Source organism: Crotalus tigris, unplaced genomic scaffold (genome assembly GCF_016545835.1).
Source record: "Crotalus tigris isolate CLP2741 ecotype Arizona unplaced genomic scaffold, ASM1654583v1 scf7180000017625.6296891, whole genome shotgun sequence".
Taxonomy (NCBI): Eukaryota; Metazoa; Chordata; class Lepidosauria; order Squamata; family Viperidae; genus Crotalus; species Crotalus tigris.
Genome location: NW_024096520.1, coordinates 1,096,351 through 1,123,297, shown reverse-complemented (window position 1 = coordinate 1,123,297; position 26,947 = coordinate 1,096,351). Strand labels below are relative to the sequence as shown.

Below are 26,947 nucleotides of genomic sequence, written 5' to 3'. Positions count from 1 at the left end.
TAAATATCCAAACTTTTCATTCACATACATCATCCCAATATTTTTACATTTCATATATTATAAAAAATACTTATATCTTTTATCCCTCTTACTATAGGACTCCTTTATATCCAAATTATCTATTCTTTTAACCATATTCAAACAAGTGTTTAATCATATAGTACTCCATATGGTAAGTCGAATCAAATCTCTTAAAACTAACTCTACCCTTCTTCTTTTGCCAAGTAGCTTTCCAAATTAGTATATTCCGCTTGCCAGGGGGTTTCTGTATTTTTGTAAGTGTTGTTGGGAGTGAAAAGGACAAGTTGAGTAGGATGTATGCCTTTTGTCTCCCAGACTAATGATTCTCTTGGCAGCTCTATAATCTATTTTGTTAAATCTTCTTTCTTATCCTCGAGTTTGTTTTGAAGTCCTGATGGATAAAATATCTTTTCCATTTTTATTATTGTGGTAAAATCTTGTAGATTTTTTTCTGTTTCTGTTTGGTTGTAGTCTTCTTCATTTGTTGCTTCCCTATTTAAGTCACTTCCTTCTAGTTTGTGTTCTGTTATCTCATTTGTTTGTTCATTATTGTTGTTTTCTGAGAGTTTTTTAATTGTAAGTTTAGATTGAAAATGAGCTCATTTATGTCATCAAAGTTGTTTTTGATCTCATCATGGTTTGAAACTATTGTTATTTGAATCTGTCATAGCATTGCATACATTTCCTCCTGGAAAGTATTTGTCTTGTCTTGGAGTGTTGCTCCTGCAGATCTCTGATGTTCCAGGCTAGGTCCTTCAGAAGGGAATATTAGGTATGGTTTCTTGTCACTTTTAGATAGCCATTTTGTCTCCCCCCCTCCAAATAGTCTTTCATCAGTACCATAATCTCTGTAATTAGCCTTATCAAACCAGCCTATCTCAAAATCCAAACAACCAAATCTTATATAGTTCTTTATATATGGTTTTTGTAATCCAGTGTGTTTCCAATTATCAAAGCACCAATGAAAGCAATGTTTTGTAACAATTCTTCTATTCAAGGGTAAATTATCAAAATTGCAGTCCAGAATGTTTAGCCACCTTGAAGCCTTCCAATAAATCCCCCCAGAAGATTAGCCAAGAGTCAAAGTTTTTCTTTTTCTGCAAACAATTCTTGAGCTTAGACAACAGTTAACATTTTTCTTTTTCTGCAGACACTTCTTGAGCTTATAGATGGCCCAGTAAGTTTTCTTTCTTTGTTCCCAGCTGTTTTCTATTTGGGGGTGAAGGTTATTAAAGTTCAAGGGAACAGATTATTCTTTGTTTCTGGGCATCTTGCCAATTTCTGAGTCAGTGTTACTGTTGTTCTATGTTCTAATTCTCCACTAGATGTCAGTAGTTATTTATTTTCTAACTTTTTGAAACAAAAAATTATTTTTTTATAATTTCATCAGAATTCTTTAGGATGTAAAATCTTAACTGTTTTCTTAATTTCCAGATATATCCAGACTATAGTATTATTAATTTCATTTCAGTATATTTCTTTCCCCCTTAGAAGTTAATTCGCCACTTCCATCTATGGAGGGGTGGGGATGTAGTCCCCTCCCTTCTCACTTTCGGAGATTTCTTGCTTTGGGAATCTTTTCCAGGAAGTCAATTACAAAATAGAAGAGAGGAGATCAATACTCTCTCTCAGTTCCAAGCATGCTGTTCACCGTGGTTCTGGTTCATGCTCTTGGACTTCAGCTGCTAGTAGCTTGGGCTAGACACTGATGTGCAGCTAGCCTTTCTCTTGTCAGGTTGGAGGGCTTCCCCTGGATCAAACAGATCAACCACCACCATTCTGTGATCATCGGGGTGCCCCTCCTTCATTGCATCTCCAGGGTGACTTTAGACCCATTTAGGGTCCCCTGACAAGGCGAAACCAACTATGGAGTGCAGAGCTCCGCAATCCATTGGTCGCATTGCTACAGGGCAGAACCAGAAGTCTCTAAACTTGAAAAAAGTTAAGCAGGTTAAATCTGTTTTATATCTGGATGGGAGATTAACAGAAAAGCCTAGGCTAAAGACTAGACTGGAAAGTTGAAAAAATAGGTCAAATCCCTTCAGTTGTCAGGAAAACCACGTGAATGTATCTGTGCAGTAACCAGAAATTGAGGTTCATTTGCAGCAGATATTATCTGCATGAAAGACAAGAACAAACTAAACTTGGGAGTGCTGTTAGAATGGGACGTACAGGATGCAGAATATTCTGTATATAATCCATTCTCTTGTACTGGAAATGTTTTTTGTCTAATCTAATAATCCTGTATTAAGTGACATAGTATGAAATGGCCAAGGTCCAGATCTGAAAGATGCCAGTGAATGGGTCATAGGAGTCTCCCACAGTTTGAAAGAGGAAAGAGAAAAAGAAAGAAATCATGAACAGCTCCAAGTATACGTCAGTAATAATGTCTGCATCCATGGACAGGCTATGTCCAAAAGATGTTATTGAAGAAATGTCAAATATAGAACAAATTTTATCTGACAAGATAGAGATGGTATCGAAAGTGGATTTACAACTGACAGACCAAGAGAATGATTTAGAAAAGGATGCTTCACTGTGTCTACAAAAGAAATTGGCCGAGGTTTTAAATTTAAAAGGGAAATACAAATGACAAACCAAGAGAGTGACTTGGATAATTTTTTCCTACTGGATTTACAAAAGAGGCTTGTTAAAAGCCTCAAAGAACTTTGTGTGATGGGGTAAAGCAGAAATCAAATCCTACAACATTTGAGTGAAGTAAAAATTAAGGCTGTTAGGAGTCAGGGTTAAAATACATATGTTGTGATTTCTTAGCTGTAAATGGGGTTTTCTTTTGACTAGGGCTGAATGATGAGACTTTAAAGATATGTTTATAGGTGGGAGAAATTTCTTTTACTTTGTTTTTCAGAGAAAGTAATAAGTTTGGAATGTAAAATTGGATTTTTTGATTAAGATTAAAATATATATGTTAATATTTCTGGTAGTTCTTAATAGACTTTTGGTGATTAGGTTTGAGTGATGTATCTTTGCAATTGGATTATCGATAAGAGATACCGCTCAGTTTTAAAACTGAAGTAATAAAGAAACTTTTAAGTTGTTCAAATTGTTTATACTCATCTGAAGCAAGTCAGGAATCATCTTTTATATATATATATATCTTCATTTTGTTTCATTTTTTTTCTGTCTCTTTTCCCCCTAAACAAAATCTTTACTTTTCCTTAGTTTATATTTTCTTTAGTCTGTATTTATTTTTTTTATCTTTGTGTTTGTAAAATTTAATAATGTTATTTTAAAAAGGTGTAAAAGAAAGGAATCTTTTGCTTAGCAACTGAGTCGTCTCACTTAACAATCAAAGGGGAAATAAAGTCATAAGTTCAGTTGGGGTCATGTGATTTCCCACTTAGCTACCATGTCACTTAGCTGCTGAGTTGCCCATTCCATTTGTGGTTGCTAAGCTTCTGGTGAAGAATTATAGCAGATTGATATCTCCAGAGGACTGAAGAAACACTACAATCGAGAATACTGCCTGGGGGCCAGAAACTGGTGGGTGAAATCTCTCTGGATCAAAGAGAGATTTGGGGAGATTTTCTTTCTATCTTTTTCCTTTTCCTGTTTTCTTTTACTTTTATTAGTTCTTGCTAGTTTTAAATATTTTATTCAAAGCTCTTAATAAAACCAATTCTACCAACTGTGATTGCTAAGTGAGGACCACCAGTATATTCTAGAATCTAAATTCAGAAAAATTCTAAATCTCTCTAAGAATGCAATTTTTTAAAAAAGTAAGGCCAACCAGAGGTGTCCTCCACAGAGGAAGAAAAGCTGGAAGCAGCCAATTGGAGGACAAATTATGATACTGGTAGTCCTTGACTTGCAAAGAGCCCAAAATTTCCATTGCTAAGCAAGACAGTGGTTAAGTGAGCTTTGCTCCATTTTACCATCTTTTTGCCAAAGTTATTAAGCAAATCACTGAGTTGTTAAGTGAATCATGCGGTCTTTGAGTGAATTTGGCTTCCCCCATTGACTTTGCTTGTCAAACATCAGCTGGGAAGGTTACAAATGATGAATCATATGACCCCAGGACAGGGGTAGGCAATGCTGGCTCAGGAATTTTGGGAGTTGAAGTCCATGAGTCATAAAAGAGCCAAGGTTGCCTACCTCTGCCCCAGGATAATGCAACTGTCATAAATACATGCCAGTTGTCAAACACCTGGATTTTGATCACGTGACCATGGGGATGCTGCAATGGTCATTAGCATGAAAACTGGTTGTAAATCACTTTTTCCAGTGTTGTTGTAACTTTGAAAGGTCACTAAACAAATGGTTGTAAGTTGAAGACTACCTGTACTGTCTTTTTATAGTTTATAGCATTGCTGGCTGTGGAATTCTGGGAGTTGAAGTCCACATGCCTTAAAATTGTCAAGGTTGAGAAACACTGGTTTAAAAGGAACCAAGTGATTGCTGTGGAATTATATACATAGGATGTTCACCATTAGAAAAGCATATGTGTTTGGTAGCTGTTGGCTGATGGTTGAAGTTCCCCTACAATGACTTTGAGAAGATCGCTTTTAAATTCAGAATATCCCTTTAACTTTCTGATTTCACGGAGAATGCAGAAAATAAAAGGACACTCCAAAATTTATTCCTTTTGAAGAGGAATGGAATCCCAAATTGTCTTCCTGCGGCCACTTTTTCTGCACTTTCAGCTCCTGCCCTTTTTGCCCACTGATGGCGCAAACAGGGAGAACTTTCGTCCCATCAGCAAAAAGCATCATCCTGCTATCTATTCTGTCAGAAAGCACCTACAGCTAGACTCATCACCGCACCAGAGACTCGGCAAAAGATTTGAGGGAAGGCAGGAAGCAGCTGTATTCATATGGATGGAGGATCTGCTCAGCCAAGTGAAGTGACCTATTTTGAAGCTTTTTCCACACAGGTGACAATGCAGCAGGAGACGTCTTCCAACTAAAAGCATCTATAATGAACTTGCAGCCCACGCTCAGGGAGAGAGCAGAGGAGAGGCAACCAAGTGGAAACTCTTAAAACCACAAGACACACGCATATTAATAAGTAGCAGTTTCTTCTCTCCAGACCACAAGAGAAAGGGCGAAGAAATGACGTGAAGGAGTGCTCACATTTGTCAAATCCCTACTCACCAACCAGTCCACCTTGGGGAATACCAATAATTTAAGCATGTTTGATATTCACCAACCACTTTGACCATGCACCTTACTCTCCTTATGTGAACTGTTGCAGAATCAGAGACCTATAAACAGGATGTAAAAAAGGATAGGAGCTAGATATCTCAAAGTATTGAATAGAAGCAGGACAAGGAAAACAATGATAGATACAATAGATACAATCCTATTTCTTTTTTTCTTCTTCTTTTATATTTTTTATATTCTTTCCCTTCATTATTTTAATTCAGTTATTTTTTTTAAAAATGTAAAAAAAACCCCTAGTGTGCATTGAGGACTATGAATTCTTGGAATTGACGTCCACAAGTCTTAAAGTTGCTATGGTTCGTCACTCCTATTTAAAGCCCTTCACGGCCTGCTCAAGAGACTGCCTCTCTTCATCCCATTAGGTCTGGCAGGAGAGACATTTTGCAAGTCCCATCAGCCAAATCGCTTCATTTGACAAAGCCCAAGAGGAGAGCATTTTTTACTATGGCATCCTTTGGAACATCATTTCCCCCAAACTTAGATTGGCTCCAAATCTACTGGCTTTCTGTAAGGCCCTAGAAACATGGTTTTGCCATCAGTCCTGGTAATCCCACGGAAATGTCGATCTTGCTAAATGGTTGTATTGTGTGTAAACTTGGAATGCACTCTTCTAGTTTTGTTGTTGTTATGTTTTTCAACTGTTTTAATTTAATGGATTTTTAAAATTGCTTTGTTTGTTGGGGGGATTGTTATTTTAACTGTGTGTACCACCTAGAGCAGGGGTGTCAAACTGCCAGCCCACAGGCCGGATGCGTCATGCCAAAACTGCGCCCGCCCCAGCTCCAGCAATGGGGAAAAAGCCGTGATACGTGAGTTTGACATCTCTGACCTAGAGCTACAAAATGTAAGATACTTGGCTATAATAATTTAATAAATAAATTGGTTTTCTAAGGAAGGCATTTGCTCAAACATAGACTTTGCACATAGAAAGTCCTCCATACAATATGGCATCAATTTTGCATGTAGAGTTTGGGAAAACTGAAATGTAAAATCATTCAGAAATGCTGCAGAAATGGAGGAATTTATCTGCTTCTGTTTCCTTCAGTCTCTCATTTTTGTGAATCCATCCATTTTTATTTCTCTTACTTTTTTATTTTTCTATTACTCTTTCCCTCCCATTCTGAATTTTTTTAAAAAGAAAAACGTCTATAAGATTTAGAAGAATGTTTTTGATTCCCCCCCCTCCATTGTTCATATCATTTTTATTGCCATTTTGCCCATGGTAGAAGATTTGCAAACCATTTCCCCCCAAGTAGCAGATTTTGTAGTTTTCTCCTTAAAAGCCATTTGTTTTGATTAGCAAAGGGCATCACAAAGTTTGATGTGTGGATTTGAAAGGATAACCAAGTCTTCTCTCCTCCCCTCTCCCCCTCCCTCTCTCTCCCTCTCTCTCTTTCTGTGTTTGAAAATACAAGAGCAACGCAACTCAACCAATTTAGGCAAGGCCCTGCAGAGCAAGTGTGAGCTGTAAAGCTTAATAGCTAGAGAGACAACATTGTTGTGATTATGATGTTCTGAGAACAAACACTCTGTACCTGCTTTTTAAGTTGACCCTCCTTCCTGCACATAAACAGCAAGATTCAGGGCCATTTTCTGTAAACCAGATTGACTGCTTTCAGCCAATTTTCCAGAGGAGTTACAAATTCCAGATGATGAGCAGACCAGTCCTCCAGGAAAAACCATCAGAAAAGATTGCCCCAGTCTGAAAAGCAGCCTGCTTCCATTAACCAGAATGTCTCTTGCATTTGAAAAAAGAACCCTAATCAGAACAGAAATTGAAGCAGACAGTTGCATCTGACCTTCCCGGGATCTTTATACCAGCAGAACAAACAATCCACCCCCAATGAAGTTACCAGAGCGGTTCACTCCTTACAGTTTATGAACGAATGCAAAGAATACCACATTTTCAGAACATACTGAAAGGAAAAAAAAGTTGAATGGAATCAGGGCAAAACGATGACCCACAAGGACAAACAAGAGGTCAAAACTAAGTGGATAAAGAGATGAAGATAGCAGGGCAGATATAATGATGCCACTCTCGTCACAATCATTATTTCTAAAAAAAAAAAAAAAGCTTCAAAGGAGGTCGCATGCCATTGTTTTCTTCTCCAATGTGTATTTTTTCTCTTTTCTATAACAATGCTGAAGTGTGGTACACATATAACATTCAACCCAAAAGTTATTTGTATGCTTTAAGTTTAGTGGGATTTGCTAACTAACCCATTCTTTGTGAACTGTGATCCCCTATGTATTTCTCCCTACTACTTTCTAACAAACTGTGATTTTTAAAAAATCCTGGATGTCTTTTGGAATTATAACTATTGTACACTGCTTCTAAGCATGGTAATTAGACTCTCCACCTTATCTGAGGTCTTAAAGTTAGCAAACTTTGATTGTATTGGTATACCATAAGAGGAAATTCTCACAGTATTGTCTTATGTCAAAGTATATTTACCCATGTTGTATTGCTGTAGTATTATTATTATCCTTCTCATCTTCTCTACTACCCTCTCTTATTATCATTATTATGATTTTTATTACTCAGGTGCTTTGCAAGTACACTGAGAGCTTCTGCACCAGAGACAAATTCCTTGTGTGTCCAATCACACTTGGCCAATAAAGAATATTCTATTCCAGGTGTGTCAAATTGCCGGCCCGCAGGCCGGATGAGTCATCGGGAAATCATGCCCATCCCATTGCCGGCAATGGAGAAAAAGTTCCGATACGTTGCGCGACGTAACGTGACGTCACAAGTTTGACATGTCTGTTCTATTCTATTTTGTTCTGTTCTATTCTGTTCTGTTCTGTTCTATGAAATTACAGACTTAACAAATTGAATTCTATTAAGCTATCAGAAGTCAGTATTTAAAATGAAATATACACATACATCACTGTTTTAATACCTTCCATTTTTTTCTGTGCAACTGAGATTCTACCTAGGATTGGTAGAACCCATATCTTAGTTATCATTAAAAAAAAGAAAGAAATTAATTCAAATGTTGCTCATTTTGAACTAGACTCTCCTCACCATGGAGGAAAATAATAGCTACGTTATGACAAGCAGAACAGCTGGAGGCAAGACTGAAGCATGCCATATACTAAATCTTTGCTTCTTGCAGGTCTACTAAATAATGCAAAGTCTACTCCTCTCACGCAGAAAGAAAGAAATGGAAAGAGAGTGAGAACTAAATTCATATACTGGCCTAAACTTTAATTATACTAATCATGGTTTGTTAAATTAGCCCCAGTTGATCAGAATCATCTAACATGTTAAGCGAGAACCATGACTTACAAACCACATACACTAAGCAAACAGGTTAACCATATCCTGCCTTTGCAAAATGCAAGAACCCAGTTAGAAGGAGAGGGAGTCCAAACAAGAAATCTCTGACTCAAGCAGGCACATCTACCCCCAGGATGAGAGCAAGTGAAGTAAAAACCTTCCCCATAAGGACCCAGGGCTGAGCAATCTTTTTGTCCTCAGCCTTATAATCTTGCAGGTAGGAACTAAGGGGAGAAACGTGATAGAGGAGGAAGATCAATTTGACAATGTCAGGCAAACAGGTTGCTAATGGCCATTTATAACTGGTTGACATCAAGCAGATGTTCTCCTTGCTTAAAGATTTGTGCTGCCTGGAGCCACCCAGACACTTTTCTCCTTCTTTTTGCTTTATTAATCACAGAGCAATTGAGCACAGTCCTGTGTTTGATGGAAAGCAGGTTAAACTTTTTTTTATAGCTGCTTAGAGTCTACCTCAGGGACCTTCAAATTTGGCCCTTTTATGACTTGTGGACTTCAACTCCCAGAATTCCTCAGCCAGCATGCCTGGCTGAGGAATTCTGGGAGTTGAAGTCCACAAGTCATAAAAGGGCCAAGTTTGAAGACCCCTGGTCTACCTAGTAGTAAAAACGACTCTTCCATTCTTCCCTTTATTCTTTTGCTGCATCTTATTGTTTCTGACTTAAATCCTTTCAAATATATGTTTCTATGCATACGGAATGCATCACTAGGGTGATGCATTCCGGCTTGATGCAGATCAATGTACAGACAAAAAGAAAAACTGGAGGAAGAAGGATAAAGATTCAGTTTACTATTATAAAGAGCTAAGCTTGTAAACAGAACCTCAACTACCCTACATCTCCACTCTTCATAGTGTTTCCTTTCTCTGCGATGTCCTCACTGATCTAAGTATGTGATTTACCAGTACTGAATCCTTATTTAACTTGTGGACAAAGAGATAAAATGCTCCAAAGTCTATAATAAATTTTGGAGTAGAATTTTGTAAGAGGACAACCGAGAAGCCAATCTGTTCACCATCCTGCAGCAAGCATACTATATCCTTTCCCCACGCCCTCCCTTGATGGCCTCCCATAATTCATTTTTGTAAAACAAACTGTACAGCCAGCTTATTTCTCCTGTGATGCGCTGCTCTCATATTCTTTCTGCAGTGCTGATTCAGTTGGATTGTTCTCCATGTTCCCCAGATGAAAATAAAGCAGCAGGTCTTACAAGGTTTCTGGAAAAACAGGAGCAAGTAGGGAAGTGGGTAGCAACTAAAGCACGTATCTATAGCAGGGGTGGGCAATTAATTTTTCAAAGGGGCCACATGAAAAACCAGGGCAGCTATGGAGGGCCAAACCAATAGGGCTGTGAAGATGCATAGGCACACATGCACACACGTACATAAATTGAAAAAAACAAAACAAAACAGCAGTTGCCTTCAAAATAAAATCAATGCAGTTATATTGCATGCATGAGGCATACTTCCTTACACATGATTTCTAATTTCCAGTTAACTTCATGCAGGCCAGACAAGGGCAGTCAAAGAGCCATAAAATACCCAGGTCTGATCTATAGGAACATTCTTAACCATGGTTAATAGCAGAAAGTGTGGCTGATGGGTAGAGGAAGCAGGTGATCAGGGCTGGACACTTACTCCAGGACATCCCGGTTGAATTGTTTCTTGCTGTTTCCCAGAAACTCCCCGATCATTTGTCGGCTGAGCCCCTTACGCTGCAACAGGAAATGGGCCACTCCAATTGGCGTATCTGGTATGAAGCCTCGAGAGATCAGGAACTGGATCCCTTTGTCTGGATTTCTGCAAAAAGCAGGGAAATAAAGGTGAGATGGATCTTTACAATTTTGCAATTCTTGTCTAAGAAGAGGCTGTGAGAAGTTTTATGTCAAAATATATTTTATTCTTCATACTGTTTCCATCTTCCTTTAAAACATGAACAGAATCCAGAATGGGCTGAGAATTGGAGTCTTCACTAAATAATTGACCATTAAGCTGAAACTAAATTTAAAAAAAACTAATGGGAGAAAATCTTTTACTCAAATGTCCTCAACCCCCCAAATAGGTTATCCAGACCTTATCCACATATCAAAGGATAAGGTCTGTAAACGCAAATAGAATTAATTAAATTAGGTCTCCAAGTGGAACTGCATGTTCACAAGAATACATACCTACACACACACAAACACATACACGCATACCTCAGATGTCACCCTAGACACTTCCACACCCAGGACAAGGTCCCTTATATATCCCATTTCTCTGCAGATGCCCCTAAAAGCAAACTCTTTACTTTTAGGAATAAGTATTTCTTCTTTCCTCACAGCTGTCTGGATCTCATTTTTATTTATTCTTGTGCAACCCAGGCTCAAGATGGAACCCAAATTATTCCTTTGACAAGGCCATGGAAAGTCTGGCCTTTCCACAGCTGCACAATAGATGGCAGTGCCATCCATGGATTCCAGTCCACTCATGGAATGGACTGAACCTCTCAGCAATTGCTACAGCCTTTCCAGTATGCTTGGTTCCATCTCCCTTTTGCTCCAGTTGGGAGTAGACAACTGGCTTGCCCTGATTTTGGCTTCTTGACATGATGGCCAGGAGGCAGGACTGAGAGCTAAAATACAGAATTGTCATGGCTGGAAGTATGACATCTTGGTGAGCAGAGGAGACTCAGCTAGCCCTCTCGTACTTGGGAGAAGGAGATGAAAAGAAGCTCACTTTCATACAAATTAGAGGAGTAGAGTGAGGCACTCACTAACTAGTCAATAACTAGCCAGGGGCCTTCAAACCTGGCCCTTTTATGACTTGTGGACTTCAACTCCCAGAATTCCTCAGCTAGGCATGCTGGCTGAGGAATTCTGGGAGTTGAAGTCCACAAGTCATAAAAGGGCCAGGTTTGAAGGCCCTTGAGCTAGGCACTGACATCACTGTTCACATGTTGGGCAGATGGGGCTTGTTCTAACTGCTGTCAGATTTCAGCAAGTATTATAGACATCTAGAGTACGAAATATAAAACCTGTAGTAGACGGAGAACTAACAGTGAGAAAAAACCCATTGAAGCCCTGCTTTCTTTCAGTTCTGAAATCAGAACATCTGGAAGTGTCATAAGGTTAGAAAAAAAGAGAAATTCTAGAAAACTCACTGAGGGGGAAAAAAACTGATACAGGATCTTCTGCTTTCGGAAGTACTTGCAGTTCCCCAGTCTGAAAGGTAGCAGAATAAATCAAACTAATAATTTTTTATTGAAGAGGTACAATGATTTAATTCTTACAGCTTTCTCTTCTCTTCCCATACTCAGGAGTCTGGCACTTAGTATGTTTTAAGAAAGGGCACAAACTTTTTTGAGCTACGGCTCATCATGAGATGTTTTGGATGAATGAGCTACTGCTCACAAAAGAATATGCCTTTCAGTGAAATTTATTACCTGGAAAAGGTGCCCAGCGAGGTCCTGAGTTTTGGCTAACATGTGTGATCAGCTGCAGTTGGAAAGCTATTTGTGATCTCTTCCCTAAACTTTTTTCTGTGGTTCCTAGCATTCTCTTCTGCTGCCATCAATTTCTAATAATTTAAAATGAAACCCTGTGATATGCCATATATGCTGTAAGATACAAATCATTAAATGACTGAACCATATGCCTTTGGCAGGACTATTGTCCTCTTTGATCATACTTTGCTTTACCCCCACACAATCTATGACAATTTCAGTAAGATCATATATTTATCTACTTCATATATTTATCGTATATTTACCTATTTGATCCATCACTGGAGGTTTTTAAGAAGAGACTGGACAGCCATTTGTCTGAAATGGCATAGGATCTCATCCCAAAGGTGCTTTTTCAGGAGGCAATTGGACTTTCTTTTTTCTCTTTGAAGAAGTTTTGCTTCTCATCCAAGAAGCTTCTTCAATTCTGATTGCATGATGGGGAATGGAAGGGTTTATATTCCTTGGACCTCCAAGGTTCCCTTCCAGAGTTTGTTATTATGTGTGCTAAAAAAAGCAACATGTTCCAATATCTTAAAGAAACAAGGAAATTGATATTATTTTGCTCTGGCTGAGATAAATCACTTTTTATCTCCTTTCCTTAAATAACTTCATTATGTACAGGTAAACCTCATTTAGTGACTACTCTTTTGTTAAACAAAATGGTAGCTAAGTGAAATCACAACTGTGTTTACAAACCTACAATTTTTCTTTGTTTTGCAACCTGTGAAAGTTGTAAATGTGAGGATTGGCCATAAAAATACTTTTTCATCACCGTTGTAACTGTGAACGGTTGCTAAACAAAGGCAGTGGCTAAACAGTATTTGATTGCTTCTGAACAACAGATGTAAAAGTTTGCCATAGGTTCTAGCTGAAATTATTCTTCCTCACCTAGAACTACCTTTTACAATAGTTACTCCACCAAGTACCTTGATGCTGTAATGATCTATGAAAATGACATTCATTTCTGACATATTTGCTTATTTTTTTCTTGTCTTTCCTATTTTAAACTATAAATTACCATAATAAATTACCTTGATACAATGGAATACAAATCTAGCTCTCTGCCTGCCTGCCTGCCTGCCTGCCTGCCTGCCTGCCTGCCTGCCTGCCTGCCTGCCTGCCTGCCTGCCTGCCTGACTGCCTGCCTGCCTATCTATCTATCTATCTATCTATCTATCTATCTATCTATCTATCTATCTATCTATCTATCTATCTATCTATCTATCTATCTATCTATCTATCTATCTATCTACCTACCTACCTACCTATCTACCTACCTACCTACCTACCTACCTCACTTGCTCCTAGTCAAACCAACGTAAGAAAGGTGACATAATTGGCAACCATTATGTTAATTCAACATGTTCATTCCACAGAATAATGACTATTAAAATGTGATAGGTCCTAATTTATATTCATGGTGAATTGTAGCTGAAGGGCTTCGCTTGATTGTTATTAGATGATTGTCACTTGAAGCATTTGTTCATGGTGATATTTACTTGGCTAGTCTTAACAGGGCGAATATGCGGTAGCTATTAGTAGGTTGCCACATGGTAATATTGCTCCAGCATTCCTGCAGCATTATGCTGTGATGGGAATAGCAATTAGCAGTCGATATTGCTTCTAGATTTAACTTGGCAGCATTTCTTCCCTTTTTTCCTGAGAAGTTAAGCAAGTTGGTTGTTATGCCGTGGAATTTCTTCCCTTCTCCTGGCTTCCCCCTCTGCCTACAGAGATGGCCGCCCACACATTGCCACTATTATAGCAACACTGCATAATGAGGCTTTCTCTGTTCTAGGGATTCCACCCGTTCGCCAAGGCATGTGTGGCTGTTTGAAGTGCCGACTCATAAGTACATTCAATCAATGTGCAGAAGGCTGTCACAATTCAGAATGTTACTCAGTAATTGCTCATATGGGAATAAAACAACTGAACACTTGGCAAAGGCCATACAAAAGACCAGAGAGGAAGCTCCTTATAATATACAGGTAATACTCAACTTACAACCACAACTGAGCCCTAAAGTGAATTTTGTCCCATTTTACAACCTTTCTTGCCACAGTTGTTAAGTGAATCCCTGCAGTTGTTGTTAAGTGAATATGGTTGTTAAGTGAATCCCATTGACTTTGCTTGTAAGAAGGTCGCAAAAGCTGATCCCATGACCCTGGGATACTGCAACTGTCATAAATATGAGTCAGTTGCCAAACATCTGACTTTTGATCACGTGATCCTGGGGATGCAGCAATGTTAAAGTGTTAAAGATGGTCATAAGTTACTTTTTTTCAGTGCTGTTGTAACTTTGAACGATCACTCAAGGAACTGTTGCAAGTCAAGGACTACTGTAACAGGGCAACCTTCTCCAACTTGAGGCTCACTAGATATGCAAGATATCCACAATGCCTTGGAATTCTAGGAGCTGAATTCCACATATCTGAGAGGCTCTCCCTTGCGGATATCTACTGTTGGTAAGCCATTGGTTTTATTAAATCCTGTCGGGAAATTTTTTATCATCCCACATGTTAACATTTATTAGTGAAAGCAATAAAGTTTGTTGCTCTGTAGGGAGCAGTTCCTATTAACTAAGACCCCATGCATGCAGCCTTATGGAGGAAAGGAGTAGCATTAGAACCATTTGGCAACCAGAAGTCATTTTTTATTATTATTATCACCCAGGGCATTGCACAAGAGGTAATTAATTCCAACGGGAAAGAAGGAGAAAATGCAGACTGCCATTGTGATAAAAAAAAAATAAGGAGTATGTCCATATGGTGAAAAGTAGTGGGATATTACCAGTCCTAAACATTTACCATAAATTCATTATGTGCCTCAGCATGCATTAAGTCATAGGTCAAGTCACTGGTGACTAAACTAAATTAAAGGGATTATATATAGGACTTTAAACAGGAACAAATGGTATTATTACATTGCTGATTATACTAGCTGCGACATTCTGAATGGCTTCTTTCTTAAGGCTGCCTTTTAAGGGCATATTAAACAATGAGCAAACATGAATTTGCACCTAAGTCCATTAAAGTAGTAAGTAGGTCATTTATTTATTTATTCATCCAGTTATTCATTCAAATTCTTCAAAGCATCCCTGTAGAATTATTGGGCATGCAAAATAACATCTCATTAAGCAAGTGTTATAAGAGATTTTAGCAAACAGTCTTGCCTCTGAAGAGATCAGCCCGAGTTGCAAGTGAAACATCAGAAAATCTGTTATGTGACTATGGTCATTAAACCCTGAAACTCAACACTGCCCAATAGTAGAGGTTCTTTATTCAGTTCAAAAGATAGCCACAATGGTGATATGAATAAATATTGTCTCTATTAGAAGGACAGGGGTAGACAATCTGGGATACTTTTTTATCAACAGCAAATCTGAAAAAAATCCTTCTACATCTATTAATACAAAAAAAGTTAAGAATTATTATGCTTGTGAGTTAATTTTATGGCATTCCACCTAATACCTTTTGCCAATTTGATAAAGACTCACTAATGATTGTTCCTGGACTACAATGTTTGAGCCACCTATACTTACAGTACATTGAGTGTCATGCCATCTAGGCCTCATTTTAGTAGAGCCAGGCATTTATACTTTCCACAATCAAAACAATCTGCAAGCATCCTAGCCTATAATCATTGGGGGGGGGTGACGGGGAGACTAAGAAAGTCCTTGGCAAAAATGACACTGTGGTTTATTGAAATTCAGAGATGCAAAGGCAGAGTCCCCTGCCTCCACTTTTCAGAACTGTTGTGCCTAAATGCGTTTTTCTCCCTTCGGTAGCATTAGTGTCCACCAATAGGCCACAGTCTCCAATAATACTCAGCAAATCCCATCCCACTAAGAAAAAAAACAGCTGCTAAAATCTTTAGGTCTGAGAGATTCATCTCAGCCCAAAGTATCTGAAAACAGAGGATGTTTTTCTTTCAAACTCTTTTAAGATACACACAGTCTTGCAATATCCCTGAGTATTACAACAAACCTTGTTGGAATGTAGTCCGTTATCTGTCTATAGTCCTCTGGATTCTAACCATGTGGGTTGAGATCAGTGATGGCGAACCTTTTAGAGACTGAGTGCCCAAAACCTGCCCCGCCCCCAGCCCACCCCTGCTCCACCCCCCACCCCGCCCACTCCACTCCAGCCCTGCTCTGCCCTGCCCCCTGCCCTGCCCCCGCAGTAGGGCCACCTACTGCCTCCATGGCCCACTGCAGACCGCCCAGGCATCCCTGCAACACCATGGCGGCCACGCCCTCTGCCTACACCCGGCAGCAGCATCTCTGTGCGATGAGGCATGAGGGCGGAATCTTGTCCTTGCGGCCCAGCTGCCATGTCCTTGGCTGTACTGCTCCACATGGGCTGTGCCCAGGAGAACTCCTCTCTGGGGGGGGGCTGCTGGTGAGGAGGGGGCTGTGGGGGGGAGGTGGGGCTTGGGCAACAGTGTGCGTGCCCACAAAGAGGGCTCTGAGTGCTGCCTCTGGCACACATGCCATAGGTTCGTCACCACTGCTCTAGATTATGTTTATTCCTGCATTTGCAGCCAAACATCCATGCAAAACCCTCGGTCCTTCGAAGGCTGAACCTCTAAACCAGAAAATCATACTGCTGGGATAAGCCACACTTGACCTTATTGTTCCTGATAGTCTCTTGTTTTGATGAACTCAGGAAAGCTACAAGAGATTTTTAAAGAGATGTTCTTGTTAGTCACTTACATGTTAAAGAGATTCAGCCCAATGCGGTACAGCCGTTTCCTCATGGTGTCTGTAGAAAGTGTGGGTGATTTGCAGACGGCTGGATTCTCACAGTGATACCGTGGCAGGCTCAAAATCATGGCTTGCAGGGCTTCCTTTGAGGATAACTCTGAAGCAGACTTAGCTGAGGTGGATGTACTGCTACTGCTCAGTTGTTCCAAATTATCTACATTTTCAGCTTCTGATCCCTTGTGCTGCCCAGTCCCATTTTCAGAGCCAAAGTCAAGTTTTGGCATCATCATTTGGTCTTGCTCAGCCTCCCCTTTCTCCAAACCGTTCGTGTTGAGATTCGCCTCAGTTACTGGGTGACTATTCTGGAGGGCTCCAGCATCAGGCTGCCCTTCTGAAACAACTTGAAGATCTTTATCCTCTTTCTCCCCTTCCACTGGGATTTCTTCTATTTTGGCAGCTGAAGAAATCCCAGCCTGGCTACTGTTAGCCAGGCAGTTTGCCATAGACACTGAGGTAGATGAGGAGACAGAGATATTTTTGTTGTCTATTTGGACGGTGACATCCCTGAAGGCCATCATGAGCGTGCTGCTGCTCTTTGGTAATGTGTCCGGCAGCAACCCTTCCTCCTTCTCTTGTTCCTTCAGTTCCATGTCCAAGTCTTGGTTTGGTTGCATGGAGCTCGTACTGAAGGTCTCTCTTATCTGATAGGAACTTCCATCTTGCAGGGAACACATGGTTTTCAGGCTCCATGTGCTGAGCGCATCGTCAATGGATTTGGCCAAAGATTGAACTTGCTCAGTGAAAGAGTCTTCCAGCTCGGTCAGTGCCCCACTAATGGTTACTGGCAAAGAGGGAGATCTTACCAAGGGGATGCCAACAAAGTTATAGCCTTCTACCAAGGCTTTCTCAGCAGAGAAATTTTCAGAGTTCTGGACACGGAGTGTCCTCAAGGAAATTCGCCGGGGCATGCGGCTCTCCAGTAGAGAGTTCCGGATCTTCTCAAAGTTTTTACTGAGCTGGTACTGGCGGAAGGCAGTCTGAATTGTGCAGGCTGCTCTCCGAGAGACCAAGTGGCCCCCATATTTGTGCTCTAGCATTTCGATCTGAAACACATAAATAAGATTATGAAAATAGATTTGTGAAGATTTTGGAATGGCTACTTTCTAACATTGATATTCTTCTAATTGTGGAATGCTTTTGGTACAGGTTGTTCAATAGCTTTTTTTATTGTACACTGCCCAGCGTCATGTTTGTGAGATGGTTGGCTATATAAATATGATGACTGACTGTATAAATGAAATGAAATTATTTTTTTTAAAAAATCTAACCAACTGCGGGATATTTAACCAATCATAGTTTAGTACATCATGAATTACATATATAAGCTTCCTTTGCTTATGTTGAAAACTGGGAAATATCACAGATTCTATTGTACAATGTTAGATGAAGCAAGTCTGTATGTTGCAAAAACTTGTTTTATATATGCATGTCTATGAGTTAGTTTCAACCCCTGGAAACTACTTGGACTAGTAATTTTCAGAAGAGATTAGCCATTGCCATTTTCCTAGGGCTGAGAGATAATGTCTGGCTCCAATTCACCCACTCGCTTTGTGCTCAGGGTTGGACTAGAACTCACAATCTCTTGGTTTCTATTCTGGTGACTTAACCACTACACCAAAGTGGTTCTCACATCTTTCAAAAACACTTAGGGTATCTACTTATTATAGGATTATAAAGCAACAACTGAGAATTGGTCTCTAAAGCAATGTTATCCGAAACTCATAGTACAGAGGAAAATTATTTTGAGCTTCATCTCTATAGTCTTAATGTCTAAAATGGTAATCTAAAAACAATGTGATCATCACTGAAGGAGCCATCAAGTTCTTAGGTCTATTAATGTCTGAATGATCCGAGGTGGCGCAGCAGTTAGAGTGCAGTACTGCAGGCCACTTTAGCTGACTGTGTTCAGCAGGTCAGCGGTTCAAATCTCACCGGCTCAAGGTTGACTCAGCCTTCCATCCTTCCGGGGTAGGTAAAATGAGGACCCAGATTGTTGGGGGCAATGTAAATATATATATATATATATATATATACATTGCTTACTGATGTACACCGCTTAGAGAGTGCTTGCACTTAAAGCGGTATATAAGTCTCATAAATAAATAAATAAATAAATAAATAAATAAATAAATAAATAAATAAATAAATCTAAGACATAGTTATTTCAAGAACTGTGTGTGCCTGCATGTGGTGTTTTTAGAGGTTTTAGGATTACTGCCATCAGAACAAATAAGAACTGTTTTAGAGGCTGTGTTACCTGGCCATTGTTAATGAAAATGAGAGAGTAATTTTCATATTAGTGCAACTCTGAGCAGTTTTGTCTTCCCACAGTCAATGGCAATGATTCCCTGATAATCTTGCTTAAGAATAAAATATCACTGGGCTATCAGATCTGGGCTGCAAAGATATGGGCAGCCCACAAATATACAGAAAACCCAAACTCTTTGCTGCCATCTCCTGGATATCCAGATTCTTCCACCCACAGTTGAAAGCTCTAGATCAGGCATGTCAAACTGCCAGCCTGCGGGCCAGATGTGTCACGCCAAAAACATGTCCACCCCATTGCCGGCAATGGGGGAAAAGTCCTGATACATTGCGTGATGTCCTGTGATGTCGTGAATTTGATATGCCTCCTCTAGATATATACAGCAGACCAACATTCTTTAAATGAGAAAGGCTGGGTTAAACAATGTTATTTCCCAATGATGGCTTACTTCCAACATGAATTTTGGTTGACAATGTCCTAAAGAACTTTTTCATCCTTTCAGGAGAATTTGTTTTTCTTGACAATCCTCAGTGCTGGATGAATTTCAGTCTGGGGGAATGACCCCCCCCCTCCAAAATATATGAACCATTAAACCAATAGTAGAATAAACCATGACATTCAAGTTGAGCAAGCCTCTAAAAGAGTCATAATTGGGTGAATAATAGCACTTGCTCAGTGACAACAACCAAACTAGACTTCTTATACAGTGGTATCTTGGTACTCAACTACTTTGAAACTCATAAAATTTGGTACTCAACGCATTTTGATGTGAAAATTTGTCCTGGTACTCATCATTTGTTTGGTACTCAATGCACAAGTTAGAACTTGGTATCGACAGCCTTGTGATACACTACATTATTCCTTATGGGAAAATTTGTTTGATACTCATTATTTTTGGTACTCTTCACATCTCCCAGAACCAATTAACAATTAGTATTGAAGTACCACTGTATTAGGATTGATTGTACCTACCTCATCCCTTAGAAAATCTTTGTACAAATAGTCTCTTTCTTGGTACCTTATTGATAAAGACTGAAAAAGGGAACCACTGAAGGATCTCTCTACCCTCACCATATATCATCCCAGCATTGGTCCCTCAAATGTTCATTAAGTAACAGTGGTGATGACTGCAGTGGTGTGAAGGATAGACAGCAATGGAGAAGAAAGCTGAAAAGATAAACTCTAATTATTCCCACAGAGATTTACAGCTAGCGTTTATTGAGACTGGAGCAGTTTCTTGCTTCTCCCGATAAAGGGCTTTTTCCTTCGAAGTTCTGATGGAAACTGCTGTCCACCAAATTACAATGTAAAGCAAGAAAATTGGAGAAGGAGATACAAATCACACAGGTCAGCTTTGCATTAATAAGCAGGCATAGAATTGATTCTCCAGAAATAGGAGCGAGCGCTGCTCTCCACCGTTACTAATCATCTCCTTACTGAAATCTTTATTGAGATAAAAAATAAAAATCTTCTATGAGCTCTAAGTTTGCTTTCTTGAGGAATGCTTCAAGGGGAGTCACACATTTCTCCATCCTGACTCAGTTATTTACTTCTGCGCATGGATACATGAATACACACACACACACACACACACACACACACACACACACATATACAAAAGAAAATGATAGATGTGCAAAAAAAATTTCATCTGCAAGAAAAGATAAGCTATATTTTCAAAACTAGCCTCAGCACTATTGGTGGGGAGGGCTAAGATCTCCAGTGAACAGGGAAATGATGCCAAATCATAGAGTCATAGGACTGGAAGGGACCTTGGAGGTCTTCAATTCCAACCCCCTGCCCATGGCAGGAGACCTTACACCATCCAGACAAATGATTGTCCGGTCTTTTCTTGAAAACCTCCAGTGATGATGCACACACAACTCCAGGAGGCAAGCTGTTCCATTGGTTAATTGTTAATGTCAGGAAGTGTCTCCTTAATTGTAGGTTGTATCTTTCTTTGATAAGCTTCCATCCAATGCTTTTTGTCCTGTTCTCAGGAGCTTTGGAGAATGAGTGGATCCTCTCTTCTCTGTGGCAGCCTCTCAAGTATCAGAAGACAGCTATCATGTCACCCCAATTCTTTTCTTCATTAAGCTGGGCATACCTAGTTTTTTAAGTCTTTCCTCATACAATTTATCCTGCAGACCTCTTATCATCTTAGTTGCTCTTCTCTGCACTCTTTCTAGGGTCTTAGCATCTTTTTTGTATTGTGGAGGCTTTTGTGCATGTGGGTAGCCAAGGATTTTGTCCTGGAATACAGTAGGTTTAACTGTATTAAATCCATTTTAGGGCATATGTTAGAGCGTTGCATATATCCTGCCTCAAAACAGTGAGAAGCTGAGCTACTGATTTGGGATATTTATGATAAAAACAGCTGCCAAAACAGACTCAGTGTTCTCATACAGTCAAAGGCTGCTCCCTTGTTCCAGCATCTGAGATAGAAATAAGAGCTTTATGAATTAATTATAACCATTTAGAACTGCTGAAATTAATATAATGCATTTTTCTTTTAGTTATATTGAGTTCTTAAATTGGTTTAATATACAGTTTTCCACATGTCCATATTACTGATTCTTGTGTTCTAAAAATATTGTGAAGAACAGATCACATGATATTTTTCGAGCTACAGTCTGAAGAAACATAATAAATCATCACACAATTAATTTAATTTGACCAAGTATTTATATTTTAGGACCAAATTACTACAAATCCTCATCCAAACCTCTCTCCCTGGAGTTTAAAATAGTTGTTTTGAGTTTAAAACATGATTTTCCTAAAACACTGTAGTGTGCAATTTACAATACATTTATTTGACTGCAGACTTAATATTGCAAGTAGTTTACAGATAGCTTTGAATACTCTACTTGACGGTTTTATTCTTACAAAATTCATAGACAATGTCAATAAAGGCCAGCATGTTACTATGTTCATAATATTGAGAGGAAATGCCAGTTGTGTAATTGCTTGAGATTTCTAATGAAACATACCTTTTCTAGGAAGGTATGTGCAGAATCCTTCAAACCCTCATACTAGATGTAGGAAAATATAATTACTAACTTGAAAAAACAGAAAAAGTGCCCTTTAATAAAAAAAAGCAGTGCAAAAATTGTCAATCAAGTTATCAACCTTGGCAGTGCAACTTGATAAATTAGCATCAATGACCTCTCGTGACATACATTTTTCCAATAGAATGGCTTAACAGAACATTTACTATTTTCTACAAAATCAACCATATCTGTCAACAGAGAAGAAAGCAACACATATTATGTTAGCCACAACTGGTGCTATTGAGGTTATTATGATTTGTTAGATTTAGATCTCACTTTATCAAAATGGCCTACTTCCAATTCTTCTTGTGAGGAGACTTACTTCCTTAAAATCACCCAATGAGCTTCTATGCATGCCAGCATATTAGAATAATCTGAATTTCCTCAGATCTAGTCCAAAATCTTAACACCACAGGTAGTGCTCAATTTACCACCTTCCATTTGCTGATCGTTCAAAGTTACAGTGGCACTGAAAAAAATGATTTATGGTTGTTTTTCACTCTCATGGTCATGTGATTAAAATTTGGCCGCTTGGCATCTGGCATGTATTTATGAAGGTTGCTGTGTCCCAGGGCCACATGACCACTTTTTGTGACCTTCTGACAAGCAAAGTCAATGGGGAAGCCAGATTCACTTTACAACCATGTTACTAATTTAACAACAGCCATGATTCACTTATCATGTGGCATGAAAGGTTGCAAAATGGGGCAAAACTCACTTAACAACCGTTTTGCTTAGCAACAGAAATGTTGGGCTCAATTGTGGTCATAGGTCAAGGACTACCTATATACGAGGATTGGGGAAATCCAGGTTCAAGTCTTCTGGCATGCATAGAATCTCATTGGATGATTCTACCTTTAGCTTTGACAGTCACTCTCCCTCAGTCTAAACTACTTTACACAGTTATTGGGGTGTAAAGAGCTAAATATTAAAAAGAGCTCCCCAAATAAGCTGAGGAAAAAATTCTAATAAATTGATCGAAAAGCGTGCTATTGTCACACTGTGTCTTTCTTTTGATTAGATGCAGTCTAAACTGAACCTAAAGATACTTCCTGAGATACTCCACTGGAAGAAATCTTTATTGGTTCACTGCCGGGGTGACTACTTTATTCTGGATGAGGCATACTTGATCTTGGTAGCATGCCAAGAATTATATTATAAAAAGTAAGCGGGGCAAGGAGAAAAAGAATAAAAACTAAAATTATAATTGATTTAATTTAAATCAAATTTAATCAAATCTAGCAATATTATGCTCCATATATTTAATAATTTTCCTCTTCTGGCACATAACATTTCAAAATAATGGTGTCTTTCGGAGGGGCTGTTACGAGCCATGTTCAAGGATTTGGGAGGAGACAGATCTGTGTGCATTTTGGCTCAGTAGCATAACGTCCTTGTTAGATGCTATTTCATTTTCACAGAACAATCATCAAACTAAAGGCAAAAGCTGGAAAGATTTTGAATGTCTGAGGTTGTGTGGGGAGATGTTGGAATCAGTAGAGCATCTCTTCGTAACAACTAGACAGTCTTAGGGGCGTGAACACTTGTTTTGCATGGTTTGTGTGCAGGACAAAACCACTTGTTTTGATTCATATCCAGTATGAAACTGGGGTCTTTTGCTCCAGGAATGGACCAAAGCACAGGGATTCTGTGTGAAAGCAATTTCAATAGAAAGCGAAAAAGGGACAGAGATATGAGTGCAGTTCCTGAGAGGAGGGTTGGGTGCTAAGAAGTCTGGCCAGTGGAATATACTCAGCTGGGAGCTGGAAAGTGGGGACTACATGGTCTAGCCCAGGGGTAGGCAACCTTGGCTCTTTTAAGACTCGTGGACTTCAACTCCCAGAATTCCTGAGCCAGCCATGTTGAGGGAAAAGGGAGAGGTTTCCAAGCTGAGCCATGTTGGCTCAGGAATTCTGGGAGTTGAAGTCCACGAGTCATAAAAGAGTCAAGGTTGCCTAACCCTGGACTCTAGCCTTACTCTACTCAGTCTATGAATCCTTCTAGATTTATGTTTCTTATAACATTTGGAACAACCGAAATACGTTTCTGCCATTATTTCTACCAAGCCATGTCCAACCCAGAAAGTTTAGTCTGGACTTTTGAAAACTGTGAGTTTTCTCCAGATCTGAAACAGAGCAAGGTTTCCATTTTATGCACAATTCTAAGTGGCAGCAAACAGACAGAGGAGATCAAACTTCACTGTCATCTAGTGGTAGGCTGGATTTTTAAAGCCCATAAATAAATAGTCATATTTTTTTACCTAGTGGGCTAATTCCTCCTAGGATCCTACTCTTACTACCTTGAAATTTCAATTTTGAACTTTTCTTGTTTATAGGCAACGTAGTCAAACTGGGAAGTTTCTGAGAAGGCAGAAGCTGGATGGCATGGGGTGACAGCCCTCTTCTTCACGCCTAACTTCTCTTGGACTGTCTTATGCCTTTTTCCAAACATATTATCTTTGGATGCACTAAAACACTGCAGTGCTTCCATTAAATCCAGCTGTCAGTCCAATCTGATCCAGTAGGTGGAACTGGACTGGCTAGTTATCATGTAACAAGCTGAATCCTGTTCTTCTTAGAATCTATGAGAAGAAAAAAAAAATCAGTAGAACTATACCGGCATTATTTCATCTGTTTTGCTTTGTAGGAGAGAATGGCATTCCTTTTGGGCCACAGAGTAGATTTGGAATTTTTTGACAATGGTCTCACAAAATGGGTTTACTTATTTATGAAATAGCTCATTGGTGGTGTGGCCAATCACATACACGAAAAAATCAGTTTACCACAAACTAAATTTGTAGAGCTACATTCTGCTCCACCCTATTTCCCCAAGATCCTTATTCCCCACACCTATAGCTCCTTAGCACATTCTTTACCTGTGTCCACTCCTAGCCTATCTCTTTTTATAGGCCACTGAATATATTGCAAATGAATCGCTGTGCTACACTCAACCTATTTATTTATATAGGAAAAATGTCTCTGAGCAGTGACATTTAAAAAAAAAAGATGCTGCTACTTTCCTGTATTTTTTTTTTAATTAATACCATATACAAAAAGCCTAGATTACCGACCCGATTTGAAAGAACCCCTTTTCCATTTTTGTAAGGAAAGAAACTGGAGTGTCTGACATCTAATTGAGTAACAGACTAATGAAAGTAATTGCCTACTACTTAAAAACTCCCCTTCCTGGAATTTTCTTCTGAAAATAATGATTAACTCAATATATTTCTAGATCCCAACACACAAGCTATGTGACAACTCGAAAGTCTAAGAGAAAATGGAGGCGACTAGGGAATCGCTCTAGTTAAGATGAAAGACTTTGTCAAGAGGCTGTTATAAAAGATTCAGGCCAACGGAACAAAATAAAAAGAAGCAGCAGTTCTGGATCTCTGTAGATAAATTCTAAATATCTTAAATATACAAGCATGCCCATTATCTTTGAAGTCAAGAAGAAGAATTACGAGATTGTAGATGGAATGTAGCAGAACTGGTTACAGTTTAACGTAAGAATAATATCAAATTCAGATGTAGGTTTTCTTTCATTTCATTTCAAGTTATCTGTCCTTTGCTTTCGTCACTGGAGGTTCTATTTTATGTTTCATTGCCACTAAATAGGGCATCAGATCGAGTCTTCTAACTAAAGAATGGAATACTCTTTCCTAGATTGTTGGCATTTAGACAAGCAGTTCCACTAAGCTTTATTCAGCTTTGCCTCCCTTTTGCTTTATACCCTACCTTGTTTTGGTTACATTGTCTGTTCTCATTTTACCTTATTTTATATTTTATTGCCACTTTCCTTAGACTTAAATGACTTTGGTTCTTAGAATTATCAGCATGAGCTTGCCAAGTGAGGAATTCTGGGAGTTTATGACTATCCACCCCAAGGTCAGAAGAGACTCAGAATTCGTGTCAGCTCTAGAATTTAAAGCAGTGGTTCTCAACCTTTTTAATGCCGCGACTCCCAACCAGTCGTAAGTCGAGGACTACTCAACTGGTCGTAAGTCGAGGACTACTCAACTGGTGCAGCACCGTTTGCAGAATGGGACTTTTGGCGGGCTCAGCAAGGCAAAGACAGCCTGGACAATTCCTATTGGCTTTTGAAAGCCAATAGAATTAGACTCTATTCAAGAGAGTCTATTCTATTGGCTTTCAAAAGCCAGTAGAATAAAAGGGAGGAGCACAGCTAAGCAAAAGGGGGGGGAAAGGTGGACTGCGTTGTTTGGCGACCCCCATGAAATGGTTGTTCGACCCCAAATGGGGTCCTGACCCACAGGTTGAGAACCACTGATTTAAAGGATCTTCAGTCAAACTGTTCTGAATCAGCTTCCTTATCATGTCAGCTGGGGAATTCTGGGAGATGAATTCCACACATCTTAAAGTTGTTGAAGCTGAGAAACACAGGCCTAATCTGTACAGCCATTCAAGGAGCTTCAAACCTTCTCTTAAGTTCTATCACTATTCACTTGCTTGGAGGAAGACAAATGAACAGTCAAGAAAAAACAAATAATGGAGCCATATCTACTGAGATTTTCAATCATCCAGAGCACGGTTGCCCCAAAGGCGCTTTTCTAAAAGGCAGCTGAACTTTTCTTGGTTTTTTTCTTTGAAAACGAAAGTTCTGAAGAAACTTCCTGGATGAGAAGCAAAACATTTTCAAGGAAAAAGCCAAGAAAGTCCAGTTGTTTTTTTGGAAAAGCACCTTTGAAAATAATGGAGTAGCATCATAGCATAATTCTGCTGAAATCTGGGCTTTTGCAGTTGTCAACAAAGCCAACTTCAGAGCCAACTCTGATTTTATTATTGGATATATTTGAACAACATGGCTGACTAGTTAGCTGCCACTTGGAAAAACTGCTCACATCTGTTGCAAATATTCC

At 39.2% G+C, this 26,947-nt stretch overlaps 1 protein-coding gene across 13 annotated transcripts in view; it reads right to left on the bottom strand.

The window, feature by feature from the left end:
- IQSEC3 (IQ motif and Sec7 domain ArfGEF 3) overlaps window positions 1-26,947 on the bottom strand; it is a 180,706-nt gene that overhangs the window by 33,121 nt on the left and 120,638 nt on the right. For all 13 annotated transcript variants that reach the window (XR_005555509.1, XR_005555517.1, XR_005555510.1 and 10 more), the window contains 2 exons: window positions 16,705-17,798; window positions 10,142-10,303 (listed from right to left, as the gene is read on the bottom strand). Coding sequence is in view for 9 of the 13 variants with exons in the window: in XM_039333387.1 (XP_039189321.1) it covers window positions 10,142-10,303; window positions 16,705-17,798 (1,256 nt within the window). In the remaining 4 variants the exon portion in view is untranslated. The remainder of the gene's footprint in view (window positions 1-10,141; window positions 10,304-16,704; window positions 17,799-26,947) is intronic.